Below are 10,521 nucleotides of genomic sequence, written 5' to 3'. Positions count from 1 at the left end.
GGCGGGTCGCTAGTCTGTTATAAAATACCATACGACCGAAACTTAGATACCATGTGATGTCCCACCAGGTTCAGGTCATATTATTCATGAGCTTTAGTAGACACGGGACATCCCGTGTCTACTAAAGTTCAACTACGAAGTTCCCACTATTTAGAATTAGCCCAGTTTCGGGACCACGCGACTACCAGTGTTTCTGGACGGGTATTAAAATCACGTGATGGATCAGCATAATAACCTGGTTCATAGTTATTATACTGATTACCCAATATCAACAATCAAATACAATAAATACGTAACATATATTTCAATAATTTAATAAACATTATACCGCTAAACATCACAATCTCATATCTGAAGTGTAATTCTATTAAACAAACTCGCGTGGACCCAGCGCTGAATCTGCAATGTTCTACTTTTGAATATGTACTTATTTTATTTCATTTTTCCATAGACTATTCCAGTCAAGGCGTAATGAACGAATTTAACAGAATTACACATCTAAAATACATTTCAACTCATTCATCAAACTACACAACTCTATCGTAATCTATAACCATCACTCTGTTTCCTATAAGGTCCGTAATTCGGTCCATAGTCGTGATGAGCGTACTCGTGGTGGTCGTGATGATCGTGATACTCGTGTTTCTGCTCTTTGATGTAGCTAGCGAACCAGGAGAGGAAGTAACCCGCTTTGTGGAGCACGACCCAGAAGACGAAAGCGTAGATCAGCTTCAGAACGAATATCTTCTTTATTACTATATCAGCAAAGTATACTGGAAATAAAAAAGGTCGTTTAGTGATGCCACCATTACCTAATGTGAGGGGACAGTCTTTATTTTCCTTCAAAGATGTAGAAACGGCTATGGAATGAGCTTCCCCTCCACGGTGTTTCCTGAGCGCTATGACATGTCCTTCTTCAAACGAGGCTTGTGGAGGGTACTAAACGGTAGGCAGCGGCTTGGCTCTGCCCCTGGCATTGCTGAAGTCCATGGGCGACGGTAACCACTCACCATCAGGTGGGCCGTATGCTCGTCTGCCTACAAGGGCAATAAAAAAAAATCCCCAAGGACCTAAAAACAAAACTAAACTAAACGACTAAGACTAAATAAATAATAATAATATATGGATATGTATTTGTGTATATTTGTATATATATTTACGCTTATATGTGTTTTGTATATGTATTTGTAATTTATTATAAATTCCATTGCACCTACCACTATTTACTCTGCACTACCTTTGGTTAACTGGTAGAGAATGCCTTAGGCATTAATACCGCCAATGTAAATTTTACACGAAATGTGATAAATAAATAAATATCACCTCTCATGATATCAAAATCTACTACATCCAAAAAAAGACAGTCATAAAAAAACAGTCGTTTTAAAATAAGAGCTGTACTTGAAACTTGGGGTTATTTGATCAGCTAAAACGTTTCCCTATCAGGATCAACCTCTAAAACCAATTGGATCGATCCAGGACCGTAGGAAAACAATTTGAACGAGAATCCAGGACTTTAGAAAATTAACAATTGAGCACAGTTGGGACTATATGCGTATCTATCTATCTATTTATTATAGACTAGCGACCCGCCCTCGCTTCGCTTCGGAAACTGTAATTTATTATTGATTTCTCCACTATTTAATGGATGTTATTGTACATATAAACCTTCCTCTTCAATCACTCTATCTATTAAAAAAAACCGCATCAAAATCCGTGGCGTAGTGTTAAAGATTTAAGGATACATAGGGACAGACAGATATAGGGACAGAGGAAGCGACTTTGTTTTATACTATGTAGTGATTATTAAAAAGTAACTTACCGAACAACGCTATCTTCTTTTTCTTTCCACGCGCTTCTATTTCTTCAGATCCCTCACAAAATACAGATATCGACATCAAAATAATAAATAAAACAATAATTTTCGGATACATTTTTAACTTATATGCAAATGTATAGTCCAACCAGTATTTGAATGGCAATAATATATTTGCTTTTTTGAAATCCGCGCCGCATGTACCCTCCCTTTAAACCGTCGACAGTGACAATGACATAATGAACGAACTACCACAAAGTTCTGGTGCCGTAAATCCTCACAGATATATGTAAATTGCGCTAATCAAATTGAAAGTTACGTTTGAGCACTTTCTAATGTAGTACAAATATAATTTAACGAACTTGAAAACACAATGAACTTGGATATCGAGAAAATTCTGTGACGCCATTTTTACATGGATTAGGTAACGCCGGAGTGATTTGAGAAAAGTTATGAGTTTTAATATCACTTGGAATGCTATCTGCGGATTGTAAGCATTTGTTTACCTGTTATTAAGGCAACCATATTATTATATACGTGGATAAATTTGTATTTTAAATAAATCTATGTTGTTTGATAGTGTCTTATCTAACTTTTCTTCACTGTAGGAGCTTAAAGATGTCTTCGTTTTAGGCCTTAGGCTGGTCTACTTAATAAGATATTGCAACGCATAAATTCTCCGACCTAACAATATCAATGATTCCTGAAAACGGAGCCGGTGATACTACCAAAATTTAAAAATAAAACAGGATTGGTTTGTGAGCGTGAATACGCTTTTTAATATTTTCATTTTGTGTGAATGCGCAAAATAAAACTAAAGTACCTTTTCCGAATTACGTAAAATCTAACCCCGCGAATTCCTGATATATTGATATGTTAAATTGCGTGCTATGAACAGCACGGCAGCATAAAGATCTGTACAGTTATAATTTTTTTATTTATTGCTTAGATGGATGGACGAGCTCACAGCCCACCTGGTGTTAAGTGGATACTGGAGTCCGTAGACATCTAAAATGTAAACGCCGTCACCCATCTTGAGATTTTTGAGTTCTAAGGTCTTGTTAACGGCTGTCCCACCCTTCCAACCGAAACGCATTACTGCTTCACGGTAGAAATAGGCAGGGTGGTGTTACTTACCCGTGCGGACTCACAAGAGGTCCTACCACCAGTAATTACACAAATTATAATTTTGCGGGTTTGATTTTTATTACACGATGTTATTACTTCACCGTGGAAGTCAATCGTGAGCAATTGTGAAGTACGTATTTCATTAGAAAAATTGGTATTGGTTTCGCGTATATAAATTGTACGATATTTGTGATTACCAGTGGGATCTTGGAGGCGGAATGTTTTCGACGAGCTAACCATACATGTACCAAAGCATAACCCAGGAGTATAGTACGTTTTCAAGATGAGTTTGTTTTAGCATATTTTTTGGAAAGAAATTCCTTATGGGACGATGCGGAGGGGTACCCTAACCGGGAAAAAACGTCCGTAACGTAAGATTTTTATTGGTGATGCACACAGTGTATGACTTAACTTTGTAATAACATACAAAAAATAAAATAATTTTTTATCATTCATTAACCACGATCTCAGAGCGTTCGTCTGCGCAATACACTAACTTTTATGCAAACAAGCGTGAATGAAGTGTGCCACAATAAGTTCGCACGTTACCGACTGACCGTGGGTTGTTGCGAAACCTCCAGTTTTATTTTCTTTATACTTCGAATAGAACTTAATATTAATATTTTTATAATAAGGAACTTCGTTCCTATCCGGTGTCCCACGACGCCACACATCTTTTTTATCTATCTAGGTCGATGAACGAGCCTCGAGTTCACCTGATGTTGAAAAGTTATTGGTGCCCGCAAATGTGTCATCATGATTCCAGCCAATCACCTTAAGACGTGAGGGTGAATTCTCATTTTTATTATATAATAATAATAATAATATTAATAAACATTTATTCCAAACATAACTTTACAAAAAATGAAACAAAAATTAAAAGAAAAATAACGAAGCTTGGAAAGGGTTATCGGCTCAGCAATGCCTAACAGTACCACTACAATCGGTACTGCGGCGCTGATCTTCCGCCGGCACCTGCGAAGGGACGTGCACACCAGCGACGTGGACACAGCACCAGGACGTGCACACCGACCAATCATTATCTGAGCTTAGAATAATAACAACAACAACAATAATTACAACAACAACAACAATAAAAACAATGAAATACATACATTAAATTATAAAAAATTACAATTGCAATGCACAATTACAGTACGGAATAGTTAAACTTGATATTTTCGAATTTAATTTGCATATTCAGAAGATATACTTTTAAATTTGCTTTAAAGGAACTTAGTATATATAGCTGCAGAACTATATAACTGCAGAAACAGGCAAACGAAAATAAGCCATTAACGATTTAAAGTTACTTAAATAAATTGATCACTGGAAAAAGCCGAAAATAAATTTAATTAGAGTATAGCCCCATATCGTTCCATTCTTCGAAGGAGTTTTCTCCCGGCCGTTAGCCCTTATCCCGGTCCGTAGCTAATGACAGCGGCGATGCTCCCTCCAGGATTAGCGCTGCTCATAAAACCGATACTAATTAATTGGTCACAACTCGGCGGTCGGCGGTATTCAAATGTTGAAAACAATATAGAAATTCATGCGTACGTCATTATATATTATATGTATTCTATATTTAAATAGACAAAACATAATCTATGTATGTTCAAGCTGTCAATTAGAATTGATTATCAATAAGTTAATAAAACAGTATCTATTAATGTTGTTCAATTCAATTCAATCAATAATAAAAGGTATTCTAATTAGACATTCTATTAAAAATAATTTGATATATACCTAGTCAGGTCATAAGTATTGTCACACAGTAAAAACTTTTCTTTTAGAATGCTGGCCACAAAAAAGTTTATTGAATTCGAATTTCGAATTGTTCATGAAAATAAAAATATATACTTTTAGAATTTTTACTCATTTTTAAATATGGAGTGGACGCTTAAAGAAGACCGTGTTGCAGTTATTGCGTTGCATCGTTGCGGTTACACGCCAATTCAAATTTTTAACATACTGAAAAATTTGAATATAACCAAAAGATTCGTTTATCGTACCATCAAACGATATAATGAAGACTCTAGTGTAAATGACAGGTCAAGAAGTGGTCGCCTTCGGTCTGTTAGGACTCCAGCAGTGATAAAAGCTGTGAAGGCGCGAATTCAAAGAAATCCCAAACGTAAGCAGAAACTGTTGGCCCTTCAGATGGGGTTAAGCAGAATCACGGTGAAAAGGGTGTTATATGAAGACTTAGGGCTTCGGGCATATCGAAGAAAAACAGGACATCGTTTGAATGCTCGTCTAATGGACCTGAGACTGAAGAGATGGCGCGCTTTGTTGAAGCGATACGCGGGAAAAAAATATCTTGAAATTCTTTTTTCGGATGAAAAAATTTTTACCGTAGAAGAGAGCTACAACAAACAAAATGATAAGGTGTACGCACACAGTAGTGAAGAAGCGAGCAACCGTATTCCACGTGTCCAACGAGGTCATTTTCCATCATCGCTCATGGTATGGTTGGGAGTTTCTTATTGAGGCTTAACAGAGGTACATTTTTGTGAGAAAGGTGTAAAAACGAATGCAGTTGTGTATCAAAATACAGTCCTGACGAACCTTGTGGAACCTGTTTTTCATACCATGTTCAATAACAGGCACTGGGTATTCCAATAAGATTCGGCGCCAGCTTACAGAGCAAAGAGCACACAAGACTGGCTGGCGGCGCGTGAAATCGACTTCATCCGGCACGAAGACTGGCCCTCCTCCAGTCCAGATTTGAATCCGTTAGATTACAAGATATGGCAACACTTGGAGGAAAAGGCGTGCTCAAAGCCTCATCCCAATTTGGAGTCACTCAAGACATCTTTGATTAAGGCAGCCGCCGATATTGACATGGACCTCGTTCGTGCTGCGATAGACGACTGGCCGCGCAGATTGAAGGCCTGTATTCAAAATCACGGATTTCATTTTGAATAAACTTTAGTGTCATAAGAATCTATGTTTTGTTAAGTTCATTTTGGTATATGAATGATTACATAATGAATAAACTTGTTTCAATTATTTTACATTAAACATGTGACAGAATTTATGACCTGACTAGGTATATATAACTAATAACGTCTTGTTTGAAAAGTGTCATTTAATAAGTGTCGTTTTTACACTTTTATTTCGTGCGCATTTCTCCCGGCCGTTAGCCCTTATCCCGGTCCGTAGCTAATGACATAGTTTTTTACACTTTTATTTCGTGCGCACGTAAAGAGTAGTAAGTACACTTACGCCTACGTAATTATTACGTGAATGTCATTAAAATAATTTAGAATCATTGTATTTTTTTTTGTTATTAACTACGAATAAATAAGACTTATTATTCTGGAACGCTTCATGGTTTAAATTTTATAAACTTAAACTTCAACTTACAAAATTTCAACTATGTTTCAAATCGTTATATTTATAAAAATTATATTATCTTCAACGACGAAGCTTTTTTGATATTTGATACATAAAAATAAATACCGTTTGTCAAACTACTGGACAAATTGTGTGTGACTTCGTCAAATCATTAAGCAAAATTTAAATTGTTTTAATTCCCCATCTATCGAATAACAATTGTTGATACTGAAATAGTCTGCTCTTTAGAAAGAAAAGCATTCAAGAATGAAATGACCCCGAACCCTCATCAGACGACAGTGACAACGTCAGACAACGAGCGTGAGAATTTGAAATTGATACAAAACAATATAATCCGACACAATTTTCACGAGGTTTCTCAACTGGAAAATGTTTTATGTCGCATAATGTTTCACTAGGTAATGACCGAGCTTTGCAGGTTTTTTTTTGTTGATAAATTGTGTTTTTTAGAAATTATATTTAAATACGAATTACATATTGATAAAATGAACAAATATTCCAAGATCGCTTAGGGATTTTTAGGTGAACACGTGAGTTAAAAACACACAAATAATATAAATAAACAATTCATATTCTTGGTCTAACCTTAAACCAAACACTCATTGGCTTCGGGTTGCTTAACAACGCCATCTGCTGAAGTAGCTTTAGTGTTATTGGGTCTTTAAAGCAGCTAGTTGCTCTCAATTAAGAAAAATAGTATTATTATTCGCCAATAGATCTCGGGAAGAGTCATAAAGTTGATGATCGATAAAGTTGATTATTGAAAACACGAATAAAACAACATTTTCTGAAAATTAATCGTTGCTAGATCGATTTATCGCCCCCCAAAATTACCTGTATACTAAATTTTATAAAAATCGTTGGAGCTGTTTCCGAGATTCAGATTATATATATATTTATTTACAAGAATTGCTCGTTTAACGATAAAATATTGGGCATTCGTATTTTCCAAGGGAATGTCTATCGTGTCAGCCTAACATCAGATAGACAGTCCCGTAAAATGATTACAATTTTCATTGATATAATTTTTAATGTTTAAGACGTGACCAAAAATTTTAAGGCAGAAGTTTGGGAGCCGTTTAGATGAGAGCATCATTACAAGTTTATCGAAGCGACGGCAAGGGAGTAATGTTATACTTTATCGAGTTCGGATTACATTACAGCGAGAAATGGTCCTGTTATAATAATGACTGGTAATTAGTAACGCTTTGTTACGATAATCTTTATGCTCAGACAAACGCTTCGTTATGTTTTTGTAACACTATCAGTCTTTTTTTTAAGCTATTTCATAGCTTATATCGCGGGCTCTGAGCGCGGCGACCGAATCAAGAAATTCCGTAACGAAAATAAAACCTAACACCCCCACTCCGCCTACCATGTAGCTCGCGTTCAACACATTCACACGTTGCGCTTGTGTAGTGTTTGTGAATAAGCGCGCGGCGTGATGTCGCACTGCATGCGCATCATGAAAAGTCTGCCCATATCTCTTTCTTGCGCGCTCTAACTTTGGGAAGGGGACAGTTAATGTTTTGCTTTTGTTAATGTTTATAAATATAGCGTGGTCTTATTTTATTATTGTTTTAATATTAAATTATTATTGTCTAATTACAATTGCATAAGTTGATAAAAAATGCTATTATGCAATAGCTTTACCGCGGCAGTCCCCGAGTGCCACACGTGTTTTTTTATAAAATAACTAAATAGTGATGCTATGTAATTTGAATTAAATAGATTTCGTATTTATTTATTTTGTTACAACAAAAAAGTAAAAACTAATGAAGCATATTTAAAACTGGACACATAAAGTAAATGAAAAATTCTACCTCAATGGGACGCACAAACGACAATCCTAAAATTTAAATAAGAATAATACAGTACCAACGCTTACAAGTACAGATTAATATAATTTTACACGAATTACAAAATATTACTGGCGGTAGGACCTCTTGTGGGTTTACTGGTAGTAGGACCCTAGCAAGAACAGTGCTTCGCAGAATCTCCCACGGGATCGGAAACTCGGCCCACTGAGAAGATCCGGCGAGAAACTCAGTGGGCAGTGTCTATGGGTTAATTCGTCGAGTAGCTCGTTGAGCCCTTCGTCGCAAGCGATCGGTTCGACGAGGACGGTGACCGGTGCTTGTGGTGCCTCAATGGATCAGGATGATCCTATTAATATGTGATAATGGATTTATTTGTGATCGCTTTGTGATAGTTCTGGGCATCTTCTCAAATTTCTATTCTTTTATTCTTGATGATGACAGCAATATCTTAATCAAACTCTTCACTTCTAACTCATTTTTCGCTAGAGGAAGCGATAAAACCGAACGTGTACCCTGTGTTATTGATGGTTTCCCCACAACGGTTCATTAAAACTGATTGACGACTGAATTAGGGGACGAATATAAATATTGTGGGTATATAAGCGTTTTTATTTTTTATTGCTTAGATGGTTGGACGAGCTCACAGCCCACCTGGTGTTAAGTGGTTACTGGAGCCCATAGACGTTTACAACGTAAGTGCGCCACCCACCTTGAGATATAAGGTCTAAGGTCTCAGTATAGTTACAACGGCTGCCCCACCCTTCAAGCCGAAACGCATTACTGCTTCACGACAGAAATAGGCGGAGTGATGGTACCTACCTGTGCGGACTCACATGAGGTCCTACAACCAGTAATTACGCAAATTTTGCGGGTTTAATTTTTTATTACACGATGTTATTCTTTCACCATGGAAGTCAATCGTGAACAATTGTTAAGTACGTATTTCATCAGAAAAATTGGTACCCGCCTGCGGGATTCGAACACCGGTGCATCGCTAGATACGAATGCACTGCACGTCTTATCCTTTAGGCCACGACGACTTCTATATCGATAACAAGTTACTAAAACAATGATTAACTTAATTTTCCTACACGTAAATCCCTTGTGTTATCTTTAAAGAACAAAAAAAAGCATTTAAAGTATGCATATAGATTCAATCAGAGATAGTAATTTATTTTAAAATTAGACCGGAAGATCAGTTGCGGAGTGAATGCGGTTAGCTTCACTTTAACGAAATCAATTAAATAGTTTAATTAAATCGAAGAGGGGACATTTGAATGGCTCTGTGTCTCCGAGCCACGGCGAGTACTGTTAATAGTGGTATAAGTCATGGGATACAATAATGCGATTTTTATTACCATTATTGAAGTTAGGAACCAACTTTTTATTTATTTATTGCTTAGATGGGTGGATGAGCTCACAGCCCAGCTGGTGTTCAGTGGTTCCTGGAGCCCATAGACATCTACAACGTAAATACGCCACCCACCTTGAGATATAAGTTCTAAGGTCTCAGTTTAGCTAATATTTAAAACGGCTGCCCCACCCTTCAAACCGAAACGCATTACTGTTTCACGGCAGACATAGGCAGGACAGTGGTACCTACCCGGGCGGACTCACAAGAGGCCCTACCATCGGTTTATTGCTGTTAAAGAGAGGCCATAGAGGGCTATATCATAAATACTACCGCTCACCTTGAATCAAGAAATCGAAATCTCAGATGCTTCGGTACACCGTTTGTTCCGACTGCTTCAACAGACAGAAACAGCAAGGATTATAGCATTTAATCTTACGGACTTACAATGCGCCTAACCATTAGAAGGAATATTACTAAATACACGAAAAATACATTATTAAGCAATATTGATTTTCTTAATAATTAAAGAAATGAAAATTCAATTTTATTATTCGTTTTCCTACGTTAGTTAATTGTTATGGCCATTTTCAATATTAAATATTTTACTGGAATAATTCCGTCTTATATTTGTTTATTAGTATGCTGATTATCACTATATCTAATGTTATGAAAAAAAAATCCATAAGTAGGATACGTGTTCATGTCCTTCCTTATTAGATTTCTAAGCATACTGCTTTTTATGTACAATGTTAAATGTAGTGTACACGTCCGACATTATATATATATTTATTTATTATGATTACTAGAAGTGGTGTTTTTGTGAGGTACACATGGGTACCATTATCCTGCTAATTCCACAAACATCTTTAGCAATTCCGGTTTTTAAGAAACCCCGTCATTTTCACGGTTAACATTTGAACTTCATGGCTCAGTGTGGGCTCCATTAACCATCTCGAGCAATCACTGAACACCAACAGGATCATGAGCTTGGATCAATTTATGACATTAAAAATCGTTTTCGCTTATAACTTAAGCCACTCGTC

General features: G+C 36.6%; 1 protein-coding gene across 1 annotated transcript; it reads right to left on the bottom strand.

The window, feature by feature from the left end:
* Positions 1-280: 280 nt before the first annotated feature.
* Positions 281-2,168, bottom strand: LOC110384819 (uncharacterized). The gene is made up of 2 exons (XM_021346471.3): positions 1,823-2,168; positions 281-773 (listed from the first exon to the last, which is right to left on the bottom strand). Exons 1-2 carry the CDS (start codon positions 1,932-1,934, stop codon positions 538-540), a joined length of 348 nt encoding a protein of 115 aa, XP_021202146.1. The 5' UTR covers positions 1,935-2,168; the 3' UTR covers positions 281-537.
* Positions 2,169-10,521: the final 8,353 nt, after the last annotated feature.

This window comes from Bombyx mori, chromosome 5 (assembly GCF_030269925.1).
Source record: "Bombyx mori chromosome 5, ASM3026992v2".
Lineage (NCBI taxonomy): Eukaryota > Metazoa > Arthropoda > Insecta > Lepidoptera > Bombycidae > Bombyx > Bombyx mori.
The sequence above is the reverse complement of the archived record's forward strand: the minus strand, read 5'-3'. Positions and strand labels throughout refer to the sequence as shown.